This window comes from Trematomus bernacchii, unplaced genomic scaffold, assembly GCF_902827165.1.
Source record: "Trematomus bernacchii unplaced genomic scaffold, fTreBer1.1, whole genome shotgun sequence".
Lineage (NCBI taxonomy): Eukaryota > Metazoa > Chordata > Actinopteri > Perciformes > Nototheniidae > Trematomus > Trematomus bernacchii.
The window spans coordinates 377,237-401,234 of NW_022987513.1; the positions used below are offsets into that span (position 1 = coordinate 377,237).

The 23,998-nt window shown below is 43.3% G+C and overlaps 1 protein-coding gene across 4 annotated transcripts; it reads left to right on the forward strand.

Annotated features, from left to right (window-relative positions):
- Nucleotides 1-243: 243 nt before the first annotated feature.
- Nucleotides 244-23,073, forward strand: slc37a4b (solute carrier family 37 member 4b). 4 transcript variants are annotated; one of them, XM_034152717.1, is made up of 10 exons: nucleotides 244-335; nucleotides 3,625-4,112; nucleotides 5,751-5,983; nucleotides 15,784-16,033; nucleotides 20,074-20,226; nucleotides 20,303-20,388; nucleotides 20,476-20,589; nucleotides 20,676-20,741; nucleotides 21,643-21,781; nucleotides 21,857-23,073. In XM_034152717.1, the coding sequence occupies exons 2-10, from the start codon at nucleotides 3,965-3,967 to the stop codon at nucleotides 22,021-22,023; spliced, it is 1,356 nt and encodes a 451-aa protein (XP_034008608.1). In that variant the 5' UTR covers nucleotides 244-335; nucleotides 3,625-3,964; the 3' UTR covers nucleotides 22,024-23,073. The 4 variants fall into 4 exon arrangements, with proteins under 4 accessions (XP_034008608.1, XP_034008615.1, XP_034008618.1 ...); XM_034152724.1 differs by lacking the exon at nucleotides 244-335 and adding an exon at nucleotides 358-549; XM_034152727.1 differs by lacking the exon at nucleotides 244-335 and adding an exon at nucleotides 604-794.
- Nucleotides 23,074-23,998: the final 925 nt, after the last annotated feature.

Below are 23,998 nucleotides of genomic sequence, written 5' to 3' on the forward strand. Positions count from 1 at the left end.
CTGGCCCCAGCCTGGCCCCCCCAGTCAAATTGGTCTAGAACCGCCACTGCCTATCAGTAGTCTTTATATGACACGTTCAGGGAACCTCGGTTAACACTATGGACAAGGGACCAATAATATAGTGAAGGAGCCCCGCGCCCCCGAAGATGCATTCGGGAACCGTGAGCTTGGTGTAGCTGCCTATAAAGCATTTGACAGTACTGCCGACTGGTGTCATGGTTCTGCCACAGTGGCTGCCCCCTCCCCTTCTCGGGGACGCGCTTAGGCGCTGCAGACTCGTGACGCGCATCGTCTGATTGCATGGATGGGAGCAGCGAGAGGCACGCGGATGAAAGGTAACAGCTTTGAAACCATGTCCTCTCTCAGAGACGCTAAACTGCGGTATGACGCAGCGTCCAGCATCCGTGAGTCCGGCTTTTCGGCGGCATTTAGTCAAACACAGCCCTGAAGGACATTCGGATACACTAACAGCTCGCCAAGAGTACCGTTAACACCGCTATCCGGTACAGGACGCTAGCTACATGACCCCGTGTAGAGAGGCTGTCCTGGGTATGTAATGGTGTTATAGCAGCCTGTCAGTGTAACAGAGCCTCGGTAGTACGCTAAAGCATGAATGTTATTGAGGTTGCGACTGGAAGTGATATCTAGCGGTCACACAAGGTCCTGCTACTTCCTCTTAACTTTAAGTTACTAACAAAAGACTACGAGCACGTCGCTGTATTAAGTTGAATCCTGTGTAGGACACCTGATATTTGAAGGGTTGCTGACTGGAGACTTACACACAGCCAATGTCAGTAAGGACCAACTTTTATATTTCTTATTCTATTTCCTGAAATATACCAAGTACCAGAGTGTAGGAATACTTTGTTACAAGTAAAAGTCCTGCATTCAAAAACGTTACTCAATTAAAAGTACCAAAGTACAAACATCAAAATAAACTTAAAGTAACAAAAGTAATCATTATGCAGATTGGCCCATTTCAGAATAATATATATATTATATGTTTTGATTATAAGTATTGATGTGTCAATCAAGCTGGTTAATGTTGAACTGATTTTAATTACTTTATTCATTGCTAATTAGCATGTGAATTTACTCCAGGTGTAACTAAAGTCTTATTTTAGTTTTGATCATATAGTTTATTATTAATCTATATCTGCAAAGTAACTAAAGGTACTACATAAATCTAGTGGAGTAAAAATACACTATTTATCTCTGATTTGTAGTTAGGTAGAAGTACAAAATAGCATACAATTAAAAATAGAAAGGACAAGTACCTCAAAATTGTACTTAAAGGTCCCATGTCATGCTTTTCCGGTTATTACCCATCCCCTTGTGTGTTATGTAGCTTGTTATGCATGTAAACGGTCTGCAAAGTCACAAACCCTCAAAGTACACCCTGTAGCGAGTGAAACTCTAACACAGAAAATACCTGTCTATGCTGCCCCAGAACGCCTCGTTGGAGATTTCTCTTTTTCCATTGTTTTCTTCCTGGGTACAGTGACGTGCCCATACCCAAATGGACCCATTGGTCCAAATGGACCAATCCGTGGAGCCATTACGTTATGTCCGCGGAGCCGTTGGGTTAAGTCCGTGGATTGGTCCAAATGGACCAATCCACGGACTTCCTCACACACACACACTCAATCTTTTCTCAGCTGCAGCTCCGCCGTTTTCTCCTCCCTGAGACGGCGGGATGCGGCGAGGCTGTGAGTCGGTGTGTGAGCACACACACAAACTCCCAGCCAGGCTGCGGGTGTGTGTGTGTGTGTGTGTTTGTGTGTGTGTGTGTTCGGGCTGGGTTTTGCTGTGTCTCGCTGTCTCGCAGACGGCCACTGGGCTCATAGGGAGGGGGGTGGCAGGAGCTCCAACAAGCCGTTTAGGACAGAGAGTGAATACACATACTTTACAGAGATGCTGTATGAGAAACCAATGTGATTTTGGAAAATTGCACTATTTTAGTAGACCTCAACAATGGAATTATGATCAGTAGAAATGGCCATGACATGGGACCTTTAAGTACAGTACTTGAGTAAATGTACTTAATTACACGGAAAATACTGAGCCACTATGTGACCTCACACTGGGGGGGTGCTCTTAAGATCAAGGTGTACTGTTTAAATATACAGTAAAGACTCTACCTGCCCATTCATGTTCTGGGGCCTCATTTATAAAGGGATATACGCTCAAAAAATGGCGTACGCCAGTTTCTACGCAATGTTTGCAATTTATAAAATACTAACTTGACGGGAAAATGTGCGGTCCTCCACGCAAACTCTAACCCACTAAGCACACAAACGGGAGGGACGAGAAACTGCGACACCGTTGGCAGAAGGAAGAATGGAGAGAAATATGTGGAAATAATACCATAAATAAAATGTTACCTCTCATTTATCATATATGAAGAATTCATTTTCAAACATTGATTAAAGCCAATCTTAAAATGATTAAACAAACGCCTGTTTGCGACTCCTCAGTGCACACAAAAACACAACTTGGAGAAATAAATACGGATATGTTATTTAAAACCACCTCGAATATGTTGTGTTAATGTTATGAAATGTTTTCTCATAAATGATGCGGTAAGCAGGAGGACAGAATTACGTCTAAACTGACGCCGTTTTGCATTTCTATAGGTTGTAGATACGAGCATCGTTTTATATACTATCACGTTTAATCGTGTTTTATGCCGTTTGCCAAGACTTGATAAGTCGCTCGTAAAACACAGGAGGTATGGAAACTAAGAACACCATATGTGGTAAATTGTACAGCTAATATAACACAACACATTAGTTGTATTTCCTTTAACTGGTGGATTATGGATATATAGTTGCTGATCGACAGCTGGAACACAAACCACCAAATACAACAAAATAATTCAGATCCAGTCGTCATGACTCCACTCCGGAGGGATTCCCCGATCATTTCTTACAGTTTCTCATCAAGGGGGTGTCTCCTGTCCCCGGGACAAACACACTGCCTGAGGAAGGTTATGTGTATTTTTTTTGTCATTAACCTTTTTCAGACCACTTATTTATTTATTTTGGTGACGATCCGACCTCCATGCTGCTACTCTGGTTCAAACTGCATCCACCAAACAATATGATTTATCTCGACCTCCCCAAAATAACCAAAATCTGACACGGTGTGAGATGTCTTTTTTAGCTGTTCTGTCGTCATTTCCTGCGATCTTCTTCATGCAGTCAGTCAAAATGAATGAATGAATGGGCGTTTCTTTGACTATTTATAGGCAAATATGGGCGTTACGAGAAGCCCGCAAAAGCTGCGCCGCATTTCGAGTCGATTGTGATTTATAAAGGGAAACAGGCGTAGGAAGTGCCGGTACGCACTTCCCTCGCCGGTACGCAATGTTTTGTGAATCGGAAAATGTCAGAACATTTCTGTACCTATTTTTTTGCTTTGTACTACGTAAGCAACCTTCCCACGTGAATCCTACGCAAGGCGTTATAAATGAGGCCCCTGGTGTGTCAAATCAATATTTCATTTATTATCTTTTATCCGACTATTTAAAACAAATATATACATGTGCTAACTTAATATCTGTTTTTGTAAAATGAGCAGTCATTATTACTCCTGTAATTTATGATGTTGTTTTCCTTTTAGGTCGGTGTCAGGTTACATTCCTTGACCAGCAGTGTCGGACACACAAAGCCTCCAGCCTGCAACAAGAGCGCTGTCCAAAGACTTTCTCCTCATGGAATATATTTAATCAGTGCCGCTCAGACAATGCTACATCTACTGCAAACAAGTAGCTGATAGCCTCGACTTTTGCCAAGAACAGTCCAACAAGGGCAGCCGATAGCAGCGCAACGATCAGGTGGACTGTAATCTAGATGCCAGAGGACCAAGATTCAAGACAGCACTGAAGAAAAGACTCCTTTTCAAATTATTGTTTTTCCTCATTATCCCTTAAATTGAGCATCTTTGTTCTTCAAGTGCAATCATGGGGGCCACCGGCTACGGTTACTATCGTGCGACCATCTTCCCCTGCATGTTCATCGGCTATGCGCTGTTCTTCTTCAACAGGAAGACCTTCTCCTTTGTCATGCCCTCTGTAATGGAGGAGATACAACTGGACAAAGATGACCTAGGTGAGACTGAAGCAATAATATAATTATTTCTTTGTTTGTTTGGTGCAATCATCAGGTGTGTTATTAGGCGGTAGTTTGACAAAAACATTGTGCATTAGGGCCTAAATATGCTTTATTTAGCTTGCAAAATACACACAGTACATTAGCATGTACTGTACACACAGACAACACTGCTTACAGGCTTATTCATACACAGTTGTATTATTTCGCTGATGTCTTGAATTGTCACCTTTACCCCTCGTGCACCCTATGTGTTCTCCAATAATGGATGAAGGGATTTAATGAAGCTTCCCTTTCAAATCTATCTTGTGTTAACCAAAGATGTGCTCAAAAGTTTACTTTATTGGAAATAAGTAATTCGGCATGAAAAAATATAGCAAATTGACTAAACAAATCTTTCTTATCACCACACTTGACCTCAGTGAATAGCCTTTGCTAATAGCTTAAATGTTCAGGTGGAGAACAATAGAGAGTGTACTGAATATTGTAATATTAAACTGACCATTACTATCAAACACATTGTTGCTCTGCGCTAAATGCTAATATAATGAATGCTGACATGCTCACAGTCAGTTAAATCATAATTTCATTTAATTTCAAACCTTTATTTAACCAGATTGGTCCCATTGAGATCATAGATCTTTTTTTCAAGGGAGACCTGCAGCATATAGGTTGAAACATAAAACAATAAAGGACATCATACATTATATTTACAGGATACATTTACATAGTTATAGACATTTACAAGTACCCATAGTATCAACGAGCATTTCATTTAGCCTGGCTTTAAAAACATGCAGAGGAATGAGATTGCTCAGTTTCAATTCTTGCTGAAGATTGTTCCAAGCAAGTGGAGCTGCGCACATAAAAGCTGTCTTACCTAAGACAGTCCTTGCTCTTGGCACATCTAACAAGACTACATCATGCGATCTCAGACAATAGCTGCTTGCAACGCTTTGTGTTATCAGAGAGCAGATATAATACGGGAGTTTACCCAACAAAGCTTTATAAATAAACGTGTACCAATGACTGAGTAAGTGATGGCAAACCTGCCTTGGCATACAGGGTACAGTGATGTGTAAGTGCTTTACAATTTGTGACAAATCTCAGTGCGCTGTGATAGGCGGCATCTAACTTGTTCAGGCAATGGGCAGGTGCATTCATATACAACAAATCACCATAGTCCAGCACAGGTCAAAAGGTCACAGTGACTAGCCTTTTCCTGGCCTCAAGTGAGAAACAGGACTTGTTTCTGAAAAAGAAACCTAGCCTAACCCTCAGCTAGTGAACTAAATCATGAACTAAAGTTTAAAAGTTTGACCTGATAATAGTGCTTGAAATAGAGTCAGATTGTCTATACAGTATAAGCTATTACAATGAATCAATTGGGAGACATGAATCTCTGAAGTCCATTTCATAGTTATAGTAGAGATATCTCTCTCTACTACAAATGTCAACCTACTGGTGGTGCTATAGTTAAAGTCAGAGGATCAGAGTTGGTGAGATTCATCCTCTGCGAACCATGAGTGTCAAACCCCTCCTGGGAGGGAAGCAAAGGCCCCAGAGCTACAGCCCCTGTCTGTATGTGCTGTTTCTCGGTGCGTTGCTCTAACAGTAACTGTCATGGTTTCCCTGCAGGTCTGATCACCAGCAGCCAGACCATGGCCTACGCCATCAGTAAGTTCATCAGCGGCGTGCTGTCGGACCAGATCAGCGCCCGCTGGCTCTTCTCCATCGGCCTCTTCTTGGTGGGGGGCATCAATGTGGCCTTCTCCTGGTCCTCCACGGTCCCCATGTTCTCTCTGCTCTGGTTCATCAACGGCCTGGGCCAGGGTTGTGGCTGGCCCCCATGTGGGAAAGTGCTGCGCAAGGTAATATCATCCTGTGTGCCACGTAATGCAACACAGAGATATTCAGTATAATGTTCACTGCCAATGGTATTCCCACTCTTAATACTTCGTGATGCCTTAAATTACATTGAGCAGCTAGTGTAAGGGTGTTAAACAGGAGTGGGAACCACCTGCTGCGGCATTGCCCCCATTCCAAACCAACCCCTACACCCTCCCACACCGTGATGGAGTGAACTCCGTACTCGGTTGCACACTAAATGTCAATAATATCCTACTGCACACTTAATGTTAATAAAATTCTACTTTTAAATTGTGTTAGCTGTAACTTGGCACTTCATAGTGTTTATTAGTCAGAAAGTCTCCAGATTTTCCTCTTTCACGGTCAACTTGTATATGTGACCTGCTCCATCGAAATTAGTCGCATTGACCCGAAGACACATTTTGAGTTGTATACACTGTTGGAAAGAAGAGATTCCTAGCTTTCTAATGATATCAGGATTGTTTTTGTACACCAAATATTAAGCACAATATGTCACATTATATAATGACTGTCACCGAGTCATCATGTTGAGAAAAAGGCCTTTAAAGTTTCCTCTTCTCTGGAATCCATCGATCTGATTGATTATTAGCGGAGCAAATGATCAAAGTAGTACGGAGGGTAGATATTTTCGTTTGGATTACTGGTCTGGGGGAAGCTCGCGAGTGTGTGAGTGTATGTGTGTGTGTGTGTTTGTGTAATTTTGCGTTTGTGTGTATTGTTTGTTTCCCGGGGAAAACACTCACGATAAACACCGGCTGTTGTTATGCCTGCTGTGACATCAAGTTACTCCGTTCTCCGCTTGTAATTATGCCGTTACAAGCTCCAAAGTTGTATTTATCATCTGAATTTGCCGAAACAAGTTTAATATTCTGAAAGCCAAGACTTTGTTTAATTGAAATCAGATGAAAACATACTGTAACGGACCATGCCGTGTTATCTATGATTACTATACGCCTTACATTCATAATTTCAGCCGGAGGGAGGGGAAGCAGCGCTGCGGAACAGCAGAGTGGCAAGTGAGAGGTGCCTGTCATCTTCCCTGTACAAGCTTCAAAAATGTATTTATTGTGTGATTTTGGAAATAAAAGTTTCATATTCAGAAAGCCAAGACTTTGTTTATTTAAAATCAAACACCCGAACCCCGAAAAACTATTTTATTACGCAAATCCACGTTTATTTTGAAATGAGCCGTTGCGACTTCCGACTGATTTCGATAGAGCGGGTCACATTTTACTTCCACTAGTTCTGTTTTATTTTCTATCAATAAAGCATATCGTATCTTATCATACTCTCATCGAGGCCCCTCATCCAGACCCGGCGCCAGAACAAATCTACAGAGAGGGCATATGATTTTCATGGGAGGGCACACAAAATCGTCATGTGCCAGTGGCGGCGCCAGAGATTTTCTTTTGGGGGTGCTGTGGGGTAGCTTGACGTTTCATAGAGGGTGCTGCTGAAACATGTAGGGTTTCCCATTAATGTACCGGGCGCTACAGTTACATTTTACACACACACACACACACACACACACACACACACACACACACACACACACACACACACACACACACACACACACACACACACACACACACACACACACACACACACAGTGTACCCGCGACTGTTACAATGAAGGGTCGATAATCAGCTCACGGCATATAGGTGTAAGCAGGGGTTAAGTGCTATTTTGTGGGGGGTGGACCTAACCTCCTCTAGGGGGGTCCGGGGGCATGCTCCCCAGGGAAGATTATTTTTTTAATATTGAAGTTAAAAGCATCAATCTGGTGCACTTTGAGAGCAACATTAAGAGATCTATGGATACCTCTCTCAACACCCATATGAAACAGAACTGTAAACAGATTTTCTTTTTCTTTATGGATATTTTACAAATCACTCCCCTTTTAAACTGTATTCTTGTTTTACTGTCATATACAGGGACGTGCACAGACATTTTGGGGGGCGGGTGCTCAAGTGAGAAAAAGGGCACTTCCCATAATCATTTATAAAAACAATTTTTAAAACAAAAAGTTAAATATAGTTGCACATCTCTGACCAATTAATTTTAATACCCTCACACTCACGCAATTGTTTAATACTCAACAGAATTCTACAAAATAATCAGCTAACACAGAGACAATGGTCTTCTTTAGTATTCACAATGCACAAGAGCAGACAACAAACTAGTACAATTAATAGTTATAAAATGAGCAGCCAACAATCAAAATTATGAAGTTACTGTTTAAGGACATTACAGGCAAAAAGATTGTTTTTTCATGTACTTGTTATTTTGGTCTATTTTGCTTCCATGTTTTCTTTCACTCTAATGGAAATAAAACTTCCAAGAAACACATATAAATGGTGTTCGTTTTACTACCATGTCTGAATTCATCTATTACATTACATTACATTGCATTTCGCTGACGCTTTTATCCAAAGCGACTTACAATAAGTGCATTCGACCAAGAAGATACAAACTTGAAGAAAACAGAATCATATAAGTACATCAGGTTTCACAGAGCCAAAACATTTCAAGTGCTACTCAACTGGCTTTAGATAAGCCAGTCCTTTGTTAGTATATAAGTGCTTTGTTAGTAATTCTTTGTTAGTAATTATATCGCTCGAAGTGGAGTCGAAAGAGATGAGTTTTCAGTCTGTGCCGGAAGATGTGTAAGCTTTCTGCTGTCCTGATTTCAATGGGGAGCTCATTCCACCATTTTGGAGCCAGGATAGCAAACCGACGTGTTTTTGCTGATGGGAACTTGGGTCCCCCTCGCAGTGCTGGTGCAGCGAGCCGTTTGGCTGATGCAGAGCGGAGTGCACGTGCTGGGGTGTACAGTTTAACCATGTCCTGGATGTAGGAAGGGCCAGATCCATTCGCAGCATGGTACGCAAGTACCAGTGTCTTGAAGTGGATTCTAGCAGTTACGGACCGTCCACACAGCAGCGTTAAAAAATCTTGAAACGCTTCTGCCCATTCACTTTGAATGGGGTGACGTCATTTGCCTCACTTTTCGCCGAACTGCATTGTGGGCAGGCGAGCGGAGATTTTCAGGATTTTCAGGATTCAAAGTTGAGCAATGTTCAACTTTTGAAGCTGAGGTGGAAGCGTCAGCCAATCAAATCCCGTGTATGCAAATCTGACAGTTCAAGTGCTAGCCAATCAAACCGCGTGTATGCTGGGAGAGACATACCGCAGGTCATTTCCTTATATTCCAAAAAATGGAGGAGAAATTAGCGGTAGGGAATCACCCGGTGCTTTATGACCAGTCCCTATTTACCTACCGGGATATAAACCGGAGGAGCCAGGCATAGAGGGAGGTGGCAGAGACAGTGGTATGTTTTCGCCTGTTTGGGGAGTTTATATCCAGTTTACTTCAAACTTTTTTGCTTCGTATGTCGGGGGCGGGAGATTCATGTGATTGGTTGTTGGTGCCTTGCTCGCAAAAAATCCCCAAGCTTCAGATACGCCCACCTCCAAGATTTTTTTAACGCTGCTGTGTGGACGGTCCGTTACTGGAAGCCAGTGAAGGGAGCGGAGGAGCGGTGTGGTGTGGGAACATTTCGGAAGGTTGAAGACCAGACGAGCTGCTGCATTCTGGATGAGCTGCAGAGGTCGGATGGCACATGCAGGTAGACCAGCCAGGAGGGAGTTGCAGTAGTCTAGGCGTGAGATGACGAGAGTCTGGACCAGGACAGTTTGTTATCTAGGGTCACACCCAGATTCCTTGCAGTCTGAGTTGGGGAAACAATAGAGGTGCCGATGTTGATTGTTAGGTCAAGAGTGTGGGACAATCTTTTCCCGGAAGGAAAAGCAGTTCATTCTTGTCAAGGATGAGCTTGAGGTGGTGAGCAGACATCCACTGAGAGATGTGTTCTGGAAATCTTAGACCTAGTCAATACTGTGGAGATATACAATTAGAATGATCAATCAATAAAATGGTGGAAACAGAGTTGTCTTTCTGGTTCTTTATTTGAAGCTTCAAATAAGGCACAGGTCTCATGGAGTACAGAGTATTCTGGAAGAGTGCGCACAGGGGCAAGAGTGCGTATAGGTTTTATAGGATCTTGACAGTTCAACAACACTTCGTCACCTGTCACTGTGGCAGGGCTGGATGGATAGATAAGCTACGCCCGCTTTCCAGAGGAACAGAAACCATACATTGGCAATATAGTAAATCAGGAACTTAGCTAAAAACAGGAACTGGTTTAAGACAGATGGAAGTGTTGAAATTAGGAACACATTGTGGGTTAAAGACAGGTGCAAGTGAGGACAGCAGGAAGTCATTGTGAGGTCACGACAGATATAACCAAGAATTTAGGAACTCATTGTAAGACAAGGAACAAACACAGGAACTTGTTTGAGACACTGCTTCACCCTTTGCTCACGACACTGTGTCTCACCCCCAGACATCCTTAAGGCTAGTTATATGTTGAACAGAGGACATGAATTAAAATACATCATCATGGAACTACTGCATTTGGTTTTTACCATATTAGGTAACATATAAAGTTTGAACTACATATAGAGTTTTCCACTACATATAAGGTTTGCCACTACATTTGTCAGCTAGACAAGCAGAGATGCGTGCGACAACCTGGGTCTCTGAGCGGGGAAAGGACAGAATTAATTGGGTGTCGTCAGCGTAGCAGTGGTATGAAAAACCATGCGGGCTAATGACCGATCCGAGCGAGTTTGTGTACAAGGAGAAGAGGAGGGGACCAAGAACAGAGCCCTGAGGGACCCCTGTAGTTAATTGACAAGGGTCAGACTCGGACCCTCTCCAAGTTACCCTGTATGTACGGTCTTTGAGGTATGAGATGAGGAGGGAAAGTGCAGAGCCTGAAACTCCAAATTCTTGGAGAGTGCGAAGGAGGATCTGATGGTTCACCGTGTTGAATGCAGCAGACAGGTCCAAAAGGATGATGACAGAGGAGAGGGAGGCTGCTTTAGCCGTGTGCAGTTCCTCAGAGACAGCGAAGAGGGCAGTTTCTGTTGAGTGACCTGCCTTGAAACCAGACTGGTGCGGATCCAGAAGGTTGTTCTGATGGAGATAACAGGAGAGTTGTTTAAAGACAGCGCGTTCAAGTGTTTTGGACAGGAACGGGAGGAGAGAGACAGGCCTGTAGTTTATGACATCAGACGGGTTGAGAGTGGGTTTCTTTAGGAGAGGGTTTACTCTTGCCTCCTTGAGACTGTTTGGAAAGTGACCAGAAGTTAGAGAAGTGTTGATGAAATGGGAGAGAAACGGTAGAATATCAGGAGCGATAGTCTGAAGGAGGTTTGAGAGGATAGGGTCCAGAGGACAAGTGGTAGGACGGGCCGAGGTAATGAGGGTAAGAACCTCACTTGGAGAGAGAGGGGAAAAAGAGGTTAGTGTGTGGGTGAACGGTGGGTCTGGTGACCCAGTGGTGAGTAAAGGTGAGTCAGAAAAAGAAGAGCGAATATCATCAACCTTTTTTTTCAAAGTAGTTAACAAAGTCGCTTGACAGAAGGGAGGAGGGGGAAGGAGCTTTGGGGGGGTTCTAAGAGGGTGGAAAAGATGGAAAATAGTTTTTCGGGATTGGAATAGGAAGAATGGATCTTATCTTGAAAGAAAGTGCTTTTTGCCTGAAAGATCGAAGCAGAGAAAGAGGAGAGGAGAGCCTGATAGGTTAGGAGGTCGTCATGGTGTTTGGATTTCCACCATTTCCGCTCTGCTGCCCTAAGGATGGTTCTATTAGCACGCAGTGTGTCATTTAGCCAGGGAGCAGGAGGGGACTGACAAGCCTGCCGAGATGTGAGAGGACAGAGAGAGTCCAGAGAGGATGAAAGAGTAGAGAGGAGAGTTTCTGCAGCAGAGTTTGGAGGCAGGAGTTGGAACGAGTCAGACGAAGGGAGGGCTGAGAACACCGATGAGGTAAAGGTAGAGGGGGAGAGGGAACGAAGGTTACGGCGGACAGGTGCAGAATGAGAAGAGATTAGTTTGTTATGTTTGGAAAGGGGTAGAGAGAATTAAATGAAAATGCAAATAGATTTAAAGCTAATCTGCATATTTAAACATAACATTTCCGGGGAAAATACTGACTTGACGTAAGTAACTATCTGGGGAAGTTGTGAGGTGATGTGTTTTTTTGTTTTATCCTTTTCACCTGCAATGCCTTGGTAACTGCATGCAAATTAGCACATTTTAATTAGGCCTAGTTAACGCCTAATTTGCATATCAATGTGGTAGGGATGCCCCGATCGCCAATTTTGGGGCCGATCACCGGAATCAGTATCGGCCGATACCGATCGCCGATCCGATCGAGGGGGCGGGGCCTATGGGGATCTTCCATTTAAAGTGATGTTTAAAACTCAGTTAATGGGGCTCGTTCACTGGCGCTTCCACAAACAACAACCAACATAATTATTACATTCAAATGAAGTACATTATTCAAGTTTACATTAACTTTGGATAATAACACGGGAGAAATTAGCGGAAGCGCTCTCTTTTCCTCTCTCCCCCTCTCTCTCTCTCTCTCCTGACAGCCTGTCAGTATCTCATGCAGCTCACTGATCCAGTAATGAGTGACCCGACAGTGAAGAATAAATATATTTATAACTAGTTTAGCTTGTTCCAGAGGTAGATAAAATAGCTAAGTGTGTTAGGTCTAACTCTTAGTGTGTGTTCTGCTCCGCTCACCGGTCCGTCACAGCAGGCGGAACTGCAGGATTTCTGCTTCACACACGTTGCATACCGCTATTTTATTGTCATTTTCGGACACCTTAAAATACTGCCAGACCCGTGAAGCCATTTTTGCGAGCTTGTTTTGCAGCGCACATAGAAAAGTGTCATGTATTTTACGTCATGCGATCGGCTCTCGCGATCGGCATTTTTAGAGAGCACCGATCGATCGGCAGAGAGTGAGTATCGGCCGATATCGATCGGTGACCGATCGATCGGAGCATCCCTACAATGTGGCGATTGTGATGACGTTATTAGATACATATTTTACTGTATTCACTTTAAGTGTCTCCCCTTAAGTACAGTACATTAGCCTGTATGCCCATGATAAATTGCCTTAGCTAAACCTTGAGCTATCCATTAGCTAGTAGCCTACCTTAGTTAACTATATTTGTTATTGTCTTTTAGCTAATTAGCTGTAAACTCAAGGCACTGGCAGTTTAGTAATTTGTTCATCACCACTCACCTTCAAAATAAGCCAAGAAAAGCCGGCATAACATGGGACAGTAAAGTGGGAGGTGCTGCTACCTGTCTGTCTGAAGGGACTGCCGATGTCCGCACTGTTGTGCAGGAGACGTGGGGGGAGGGAGGGAGAGCTACGGAACTTCACATTCTAATCTCCCGACCTGATATTTTAACGTTGTATTCAATCAATATATTTTTGGAAAGGGAAACTGTGCGCAAAAAGCAGTAGATATATATTCATTTATAAAAGAATTAAAAAAGGGGAAAAAAAGGGCACTTTCTCTGAAGGAAGAAAAAGGGCAGGGGCTCAAGCCCACTTTGATGTCTGTGTGCACGTGCCTGCCTATAGTATTTCATACCTGTTTTTCATGTATTACTCTTATATTACTATCTGACATCACATACATCGTAGCATTAAAGTTCACAGTTATATATAATTTAAAAAATCAAAATAGTTAAAAAAAAAATTATAAAAGACCCGGCCCTCCCACGGCGCCGGGTCTGCCCTCATCGAGAATGTAAATACAGCGGCAAGATTTGGAATGAACTCTCCTCTCTTCGGCAGAAACAGAGTCCTAACTTTTCCTAACTGCCATTTAGAATCAACGTTAAAAATCCTTAGGCTGCCTTTACACGGGAACGTTTGCGTTTATGCACAGTATGCGTTTTCAAAAAAGTCTTCCGTTCACATGCATTCGTTTCATTTAACGTGTCTGTTCAAACGAGACCGCTGGAAACGCTGTAGTACATATGCCGGGACTGTAAGTGGCGCTGTACTTCCACACGAGACCGCTCGAAAGCGCTGGACACGCTGTTGTACATATGCTGGGACTGTAAGTGGCGCTGTACTTCCACACGAGACCGCTCGAAAGCGTTGGACACGCTGTTGTACATATGCTGGGACTGTAAGTGGCGCTGTAACTTCCGCCACAAAATACACCAAAAGCAGCGAAGAAGACCCCGGAGCACGGTTGCCATGGCTGCCCTTCTGTTTATGCCCCGCGGTGGATTTAGCAACATGTAGTAGTTCATGTAATTCTCCATGTCCACTTGTTGCTGATGGTTGTGGTAGAGGAGCTGTAGATTTTGCACTAACATCTGTAGCATGGTCGAGCTGTAGATGTTGTACTAACATCTGTAGCATTAGCAGTAGCACTAGCAGTAGCAGTAGCTACTGACAGTAGCTACTGACCATGCTACAGCAGTGAGCAGCAGAGGTGGGGAGAGGCGGGGCTATGGCTTCATCTATCGGGAAATGATCGTATAGAGGCGATTACACGGAGCCGTTTGACCCCCCAGAGCGTTTCGTTTGCAAATCTATCCACCTTGGAACCCGTTATCGTTTGTGGGGTCCGTTTCTATCGTTTTGTTACGGCCTCGTGTAAATAAAAGGGCTATACGCAAGAGAAACTATGCGGATACAACCCGTTTCGTTCTCGTGTAAAGGGGGTCTAAGTGGCATCCTTTTTTTTGGAAAGCTGTTTGACTTTTGCAACAGTTCCTGTAAATACACAGACCTATACAATCAAATGCAACAGCAACCGTTTTCTAGACACTAGTATATATTATCCTATACTATGTACCTTGAAGTTGTTGACATATCTATGACAATATAACATTCCCTTTTTTATTTTGCGCAGTTTAAGAGACAATGTTCGACAGCATTGTAGTGAGGTAGCGCAGCAGGTTAAGTAACCGGATTCAGACTCCCTGTTTGATGTTTTAATAATCCCTACTCCCCTGTCGTTGGTTTGGAACAGTAGTAAATGTGTGTTCCCATCTCCAATGAGGATTGGAGGTGGGTAGGGGGAGTGTGTAGGGGCTGGATTGGAATGGGGCCATATTGTCTGAGTTTCTTCTGAGAGAGAAGGCATCTGTCTGGTGCCTGTTGGAGGAATCATGTTCCTGCTGTCACACAGAGCTGACCTTTGAGCCGAGGAGATGCCAACCTCTACGGCATGTACAGAACACTGAATGTCCAACAGTGCTGGGTCTGTGAGATTGTTGAGGTTGTCTAACAATCTGCAAAACTCAATCACATATACCTTTTGGATCATAAAGGTCTGGTTAACGGTATGCATTAGAGGCTTTACAAACAAACCTTAAGGCTTTTCTTGCTTTGACGCCTTGAAGCTTGTAAGAAGCTGCCTTAAGAGTATCAGTGCTCAAAAGTGTGGGGAATAAATAGGCTTTGGCATGTGTTCAGCGTGCTCGAGGGGATCAGATTACAGGAGAAAGAGTATATATAGTAGATCCTTCCTTAAAGAAAAAGGGCTTTGAGCAAAAGGTCTCGTGACACTTACCATCTTTTAATAGCCGAACAGTTGCTGCAGCTCTGTAGCTCCTGTTCCACAGCTCAGGATCAACATGTTCTTTAAGAAACTTCTGGGCAGCCTAGTCACTTCTCACGTTCCTTAGTACTACTGTATGTTGTCCTCAATTCAATATAAAAGAAACATGAATGCTTAATCAGGATTTTTCTGACCATGCCCTTTGGCTTGCTTCAGGAAAGTTGAACATGGAAAGTAAAAACATGTACTCAATGCAGTATGACGTTTGTAGACATGCACATGAACGTACATGTCTTTCTTCTGTGTCTCCTCCATCAGTGGTTCGAGCCCTCCCAGTTTGGAACATGGTGGTCTGTGATGTCCTGCAGTATGAACCTGGCAGGAAGTCTGGGTCCCATCCTGGTCACAGTGCTGCTGCAGTACTACGACTGGAGGACCATCCTCACCATGTCGGGCATCGTGTGTGCCAGCTTCTCCTTCGTGTGCGTGCTGTTCGTAAAGAACGAGCCGAAGGATGTGGGCCTGCCCAGCATCCAGGCTGCAGCCAAGAAAGGAGCAAAGGCTGGAGGTGAGTCAAGAGCAGGAGCACTGAGGGGAGAGGGGAAAACGGTTCCTCTACATGTTTCATCCGAGGCATTAAACCTTCCTCTCTGGGGCCTTCAAGGTATTCAGAGAATACCCTGGAACACTCAGATAAAACAAACAAAAATATATATATATATATATATGTGGATACAATGTCCACATAATCTACGGGTAAGTAGGACTGACAGTAGTGTTACATAACAATCAGGAGTACACTCGTACAATCAGCAGTTAAAGAAGACTATACAATGATGCTAAAGACTTATCATTTCTTTAGGGAAAGAACAATTATCAAAATAATTATTGAATGCAAATGTTAGTTCCAACTGTCACCTCTAACCTGTTATCACTATCATGTGGACATAATGATCTACATTCCACCTGCCTGTGGATCAGTCAATACCCATTCTATACCAACTGCTCTCTAATTTCTCAAAAGTATGTCTTTGTGTTTTTTACATAATACTTATGAATTATCTTTTGTCCTTGCCATTTCATGTTTTCATGATTAGAGATTGTTGCAGAAGGCTGCACACTGCAACCACATTTTGGCACATAAAGCTGTGAACCAGACTGCAGTTTAATTTGAGCCTGAAGCAATATTTCAATGCAAGGTGATAATGATCACTGAGTAAACTGAGACTCTTAATTTGCTTAATTTTCAGTCAGACTGAGCCAAGAGTGATACAATGTTGAGACAGCAACACACATGCACATTTTCAAAAGATGTGTGCAGAGATCTGATGTAAGAACCACAGAACTTCATCCGTGAAAGTTGTCATATCAAGCTTCTGGAAGAAATTATGGAATTGGCATTTTCAACTATGAATATAGTGAACAGAAAGTGGCCTGCCCCTCAATGGCCCCAGCCTGGCCCCCCCCCCCCCCCCCCCCCCAGTAAAATTGGTCTAGAACTGCCACTGTATGGCATAGGCATTATCATAGCCAAAATTATCCAAAAATGAATAAAGAGCCAATAAGGTCAACCGTGGAACCCAAGAGATTAGACGACCATCACCAGACTCATTTTCCTGTGTACGAACAATTACATTTTAATTATTAGATCAGAGGTCACCAAGTTCAGGAGCCAAGAGGTCACAGAGGCTGAGAGGTTGCAGACAAATCTGGCACCCCCCCTGATATTATTGGCACCCCTTGAGGGGGGCTCCGGCCCCCAGGATTGGAGCCAATGCTCTAAAGCATTTTACTGCACATACTGTAAAGCTTACATTAGCAGACTTTTTTCACTCTCATAAGTGATGTAAAGTATAAGCAGTCAGATAGCACCTTCACAATGTAACAGGACGACACACTCAAGGTTCAAGGTTCTTTATTTTGTCATACGAACATAGCTACAGAGTAGTTATGCCGATGAAAATCTTAGGTCACAGGCTTCTCCAACAGTGCAACACAATAACACAGATAAACAGAATAATATAGTGCAAGTAAATAGTAAATACAAAAAGAAAAATAGTTTAAAAAAGTGAAATAGTGCAATAAGAGTCTATATGCAAGTTGAATGATATATTAGAGAAATAGATAAATAATTACTAAGTAGCAGATGAATGTTATGGATGTTGTTTCAACAGTTCTCTCTAGGTCGTCCTCAGACGAGCCCTCCATCGTCGCTTCCAGTCATCCCGGTTCTCCATACATCTGGCCAGTTCACCATCCGCTGCGATGTTCCTGCGGACTCCCGCCGCTGGAAGTATAGGATTTGGGATGACTTTGTTCTTCATGGTTGGCTTTACTATGCTGATTAAGGACTGGGGGGCGCAACTCCTCTCAGTCCTGGTTTTAGTTCAGAGTGTCCTTCTCCTAGATGGGTTGCCTTCCATGGCTATGAGCCCCATCTGCCCCTGCTATTTTGCCCATAGCTGGGGAGCAGTTTTAGGGAACGGTGCCTTGCTCAGGGACACCTCTGTAGCACTTGGTTGAACTGGTGACCTTCCAGTTGCCAAGCCAAGTCCCTATGGACTTCGCCACCACCGCCTTAGTTCAGGTGTTTAACAGTCTTATTGCCTGTGGTATGAAACTGTCTCTGAATCTGGTGGTTTTAGTCCGGATGCTGCGGTAACGCCTGCCAGACGGCAGCAGACAGAACAGTTTGTGGCTGGGGTGATGGGGGTCTTTTATAATCCGTAGTGATTTCTTCCTGAGGCACTGGGAGTAAAGGTCCTCCATGGATGGCAGCTCCGTCCTGGTGATGTGCTGTGCAGTTTTCACCACCCTCTGTAAAGCCTTACGATTGAGGTCGGTACAGCTGCCGTACCAGGCCGTGATGCAGCCAGTCAGGATACTCTCTATCGTGCACCTGTAGAAGTTGCAGAGTATCCTGGAGTCCATGTTGAACCTCCTCAGCCTGCGGAGGAAGAAGAGCCGCTGTCGAGCTTTGTTGGTGATGGTGATGGTGTGAAGAGTCCATGTCAGGTCCTAAGTGATGTGGACACCGAGGAACCTGAAGCTGCTGACTCTCTCCACCGTAGTCCCATTGATGGCGATGGGGGTGTGTCCCTCTCTCTGCTGCTTCCTGTAATCTACAATCAGCTCCTTTGTTTTGCTGACGTTGAGATGGAGGTTGTTATCCTGGCACCAAGATGTCAGGTTTTCGACCTCCTCTCTGTACGCCGTCTCGTCGCCGTCTGTGATCTGGCCGATGACGGTCGTTTCGTCAGCAAACTTCACGATGGTGTGACGGCCCCAGAGCCTGTGTGCAGGTGTGTTGCAGGTCCTGCGATGGGGTGGAGCTGAAGAGGCCAATCAGCGTGATCGGGGACACCTGGCCGGAGCCGAGGTGCTATTTAAGCCCAGCTGCCCGGAGTCACAGGGCGGTCCTGACTCTCTCCAAGCCGGCTGCAGAAGGACTCTCGCTCTGATCCTGATTGGTGTTGCTCTGGAATGATAATCAATAAAGTGCCGTGGTTTTTGGAACCTTTGAACATCTCTCTTTGTTTTCCTGTTGTGGCCAACGGGCCGGTCATAACAATGGTGTTGGAGCTGTGTATGGCCACGCAGTCGTGAGTGAACAGGGAGTAGAGGAGAGGGCTGAGCACGCAGCCTTGAGGGGCTCCGGTGTTGAGGATCAGGGTGGAGGATGTGATGTTTCCCACCCGCACTGCCTGGGGTCTGCCGTTCAGGATCCAGTCACAGAGGGCGCTGTTGAGCCCGAGGTCTCTGAGCTTGATGACCAGCTTGGAGGGCACAATGATATTGAAGGCTGAACTGTAATCAATGAACAGCATTCTCACATATGTGTTCCTCTGGTCCAGGTGTGAGAGGGCAGTGTGGATGGTGAGGGCTATGGCGTCGTCTGTGGACCTGTTTGCTCTGTAGGCAAACTGCAGGGGGTCCAGAGAGTCAGGGAGGGAGGAGGTGATGAATGAAATAATCCTCATCCTAATAACATCTGTGCACCAGTTGTTATTAGTCATTACACACACACCGCGTCCCTTACCTTTCCCGAGTTAGCAGTCCTGTCCTGGCGAAAAATAGTGAATCCATCAGGAACAATGGCGGAATCCGGGATAGCGGGGTTGAGCCAAGTCTCAGTGAGAATTAACACGTTACAGTTCTTAATGTCCCGTTGAAAAGCAATCCGACTTCTGAGTTCATCTAGCTTATTTTCAATGGATTGAACATTAGCCAGAAGAATACTCGGAAGAGGGGGTCGGTTTTCTCGTTTTCCTCAGTCTGACCAGCAGCCCGGCACGGGACCCCCGCTTTGTCTTCCTCCTGCGTCTCTCAGGTAGGACGGCAGGAGGCAGCCATGGCGAATCTCCATTGTCTGTCGGTGGGTTATTGTCCACAAAGTTTCTGATGTGAAGAAGTTCCTCTCTGCTATATTGTATAGCAGAGTTGGTGCGGTCGGCTTGCATGTTACGAACCATGTTAAAAGCAAAGTGATGGCTGTGCAGTAAAGAATGAGTAATTATAATAGTTTTATTAAGCACACATACAAGTGCACTTCCTGTATTACACTCATATTTCCCTTTGCATTGAATGTATCTGTCTGTTTGTGTACAGGAAACAGTGAGAGCACCCTGAAGGAGTTCCTCCTCTCCCCCTTCCTGTGGGTGCTGTCTCTGGGCTACCTGGTGGTGTTCGGGGTGAAGACGGCTGCCACTGACTGGGGAATGCTGTTCCTCATTCAGGAGAAGGGCCAGACGGTCCTCATGGGTATGTTGTTTTAATTGTCACAGATTTGTATTTCCTCCTGCTGGTGAATGGGGCTGACCCCCGGTGTTCCCCACAGGCAGCACCTACATGAGTGCCCTGGAGGTGGGGGGCTTTGTGGGCAGCCTGGCAGCGGGCTTCCTCTCCGACAGAGCTGTGTCTCGGGTGAGTGACAGCCATGGGATAGATTGGGCAAAAATGATTATTAACCGGAGTACAGTGTTAACAAAATGATCCTCTCTTTGACTTCAGCGAGGCTTGGGCACCCACGGAAACCCCCGCCACGGCCTGCTCCTCTTCATGATGAGCGGGATGTGTGTGTCCATGTACCTGTTCAGAGTCACCATCACACCTGAAATCCCCCAGGTAACTGCACCTTTAATTAATACTGTGCATGGAATAAACATGTGTGCCGTATTGAAACTTCACCAGAGATTATGGTCTGTCCTCAGGAGGCGCCTCTTTGGGTCCAAGTCATTCATCCTGTCTCTGTCCTCATTGGTGTATCAGAAAAAGAGGTATGTTAAAAAAAACTGGTGGAATTGAACTAAATGCATTTACTTTAGTACAAGTTTGACTTTATTTGAGTATTCTCACTTTATGTTACTTTATACTTTTATTCCATTAACTTTGGAGGCATATGTTGTTCTTTTTATTCCACTATATTTATTTTACAGCATTAGCTCATTACCTGTTTTTTATTATTCTTACAAAGTATAAATCAATGCAAATGATATGATTTATTATTACAGATCAAGCTACCCAACAGTATACAAAGTACTTTAATTAAACTCACTTTTACCGGAGGCAACATTAAAATGATTAACATTGGTTATTGCATCAATAAGTATAATCCAATTATTTATACATGATTTTAAAATTCCCTCTGGAGGGAACACAGGGAATTAAGCCTTTGCAGACCATTGACATGCACAGAAAGAAGAGGGAAAACCCCCAAAAACACAAGAGGGTATTAAGTGTATTTTTAATGCGAATACTTTTGTTCTTTAAAATATTTTTTATGCAGTACTTTTACATGTAACAGAGTATTTTTATACTGTAGTATTGCTACCTTTTCTAAAGTAAGAGATCTGAGTAATTCTTCCACCACCGCTCAAAATCACTGAGTGTTATGGGCCTTACAATTTGATGTACTGAATGTTATTAGGGAGGCTTTGGCACAGTGGACTAGTGCGTTGGTGTTGGGATCAGGGGAGCACAGGTTCAAACCCCACTGCAGTCAGCATGTCGTTGTGTCCCTGGGCAAGACACTTCACCCCAAATTGCTCCTGTGGGGATTGTCCACAGTATTGAGTATGTAAGTCGCTTTAGATAAAAGCGTCTAACAAGTGACATGTGATGTAATGTTATTAACACATTCAAGAACACTGATCCACGTTTTCTCTCTGTCACACACAGATCTGGATCCTGTTCCTCGGTGCTATGTTTGGATTTTCTTCCTACGGACCAATCGCCTTGTTTGGGGTGATAGCCAGTGAATGTGCTCCTCCGAATTTCTGTGGAACCTCTCACGCTGTTGTGGCTCTGATGGCTAATGGTAGGCTCCAGATTCACATGTGCATCATCACTGTAGTCTAATTCATCAGTCTAAACACACTTTGTTCTGTTGCAGTGGGGGCGTTCATGGCGGGGCTTCCCTTCAGCAGTATTGCCAAACAGCACAGCTGGGACATGGCCTTCTGGGTAGCCGAGGTGATAATGGCCTCTGCCACCATTGGCTTCTTCCTCGTACGCAACATGCGCACCAAAATGGGACGCATCGCAGAGAAAATGGACTAACGTGTTTTCCTGAAATGAGATGAAGGTTGATAACATGTTATGTGACAAACGGCCTGTGTTCTATCACTAAAGACAGCTCTTTTTACAGAATACTGCACATTAATACGTCAATTTGAACAAAAATACTGATCGCCATATTTTTTCTGATGAATTGGGTTGATGTAGATGCTCCGGTGGGGTGTAAGTCATTAAACTACTTTAGATAGAATGACATTACTTAAACTCAATGCCAGGCAGAAATATGTATTTCTTTACAGCCTGCAACATTAATTTTGGTGGGTTTTTTGCCTACTGAACTAAACTTATTCTCTGACACAAAAGGTCTGCCTTATGACTCCTAATGAACTTTAAAGGGTTTAAGTGTTTGTATTTTGGATGCACACTTAATATGAAAGGTTTAACTTCCATTATAAAAATAAAAACTCAACGTTTTTGATCACCATAATGATCAAAAAATGAAAGAGCCAAGAGGATCCCTGTCTCATATGTACAGATTTTCTTCTCCTGTTCAACCTCACAAAGAAAGTAGATGTCTTCCATTTAGTCATAGAGGCAGTACTCACATAGAGACCTTTCAGTTTAATGGCAGCTGTACACTCAAAAGAACCTGGACATAAAGTGTTGAGGCCTGTTGACATCAGGTGGATGCATGCTGCTCATTGCGTACTTGCCTTCAGTGCAGGTCACTTCTCTTGAACTTATTGAATGTTTTCTGATGGGCCTGTATGTTCTAGACTATTATCTGTCTAGGTATTTGCACACATGTGTCTAGGTCATTTTATCAATACTAAGTGTACTGATGATCATCATTTCACTGAAATGAAGTCATTGGAGAACATGTTATTTTTATACGCAGTGTAATGCTAGTTAATGCAGAATAACACTCGCCAGTTTTTGTGATGCTTTCAAGGATCACTCGAGGAGTTGTCTCACTGCCACTGTAGCTGTGTACAGATATAATATAATATTAACTTCCTCATCCAAAAAATCTGAGTTTTGTCAACTCAACAATTAATGTGATTGTACAATAAATGTTGTACAGTAAATGTCTAATTTGTTCGGTTTTTCTTCTGTAAACTGGCAAAACACATGAATAAACCTTCAATAAGCTGCTATTCCAACCCTATGACAATTGTTTTAATACTTTATATATTGAGACAGTTTAAAGTGGCTGTAAGTGTTCCTTTGTGTTCCTCTGGCTGTGAAAGCATCCGTCTTAATGCAGATTCTTCGTGATAGATTTGTAATCCAGTGAAACTTCTGCAGAGGGAGTTGCAGAAATCATGTGGGCATCTTCCAGTTTCATTGTTTTGAAGGTTTGTCTTTCTCTCCCGCTTGCTGCAGCTCAGCAGGGAAACACTGCGCTGCCTTCACTCTTTCACTTTGACTGAGAACACTGGGACCATTTCTTTGTCTCACTCAAACTCTATACTTGGGTTTTGTGGCAGTTGCTCCATTTTATACTTCAGTTAAATAAAAGTTAAATAAATATAAATACATATTTGTATAAACACAATAAGTTAATGTTAGCATGTAGGAAGATGAAAATAAATTAAAACAAAGATATTTTTTATAAACATAAGAAATTAAAGTTAGCATGTTACATGCTAACTTTAATTTCTTATGTTTATAAAAAATATCTTTGTTTTAATGTATTATGTTTAAAACATTAAAACAAGGATCTTTTTTATAAACATAAGAAACATAAAATGTCCCATAAAAGATCAAATGTAAATACTTTGATTAAATAAGAAGATACAAATTCAAAAATATATTGTAAATTGGCCAACAATAGATACAAAAAAGATGACAACATGTATATCAACACAAGATATTAAAGTAAGGGACTGTGATTTGTGTCTCCCTAAACTTTCATTTCTAACTTGCAAACAGAGAAGGGTCTTCTTATGGCTTCATCATTAGCTGGAGATAAAGTCAGTTGGAATGTAGCCATGTCACTAAGTAGTTTAATATG

Excerpts from the sequence above, each read along its gene's own strand:
- slc37a4b (XM_034152717.1), top strand. The coding sequence starts at position 3,965 with ATGGGGGCCACCGGCTACGGTTACTATCGTGCGACCATCTTCCCCTGC. Across the intron at positions 20,227-20,302 it reads GGGCCAGACGGTCCTCATGG|GCAGCACCTACATGAGTGCC; the intron begins GTATGTTGTTTT and ends TGTTCCCCACAG. Across the intron at positions 20,590-20,675 it reads TCACACCTGAAATCCCCCAG|GAGGCGCCTCTTTGGGTCCA; the intron begins GTAACTGCACCT and ends GTCTGTCCTCAG.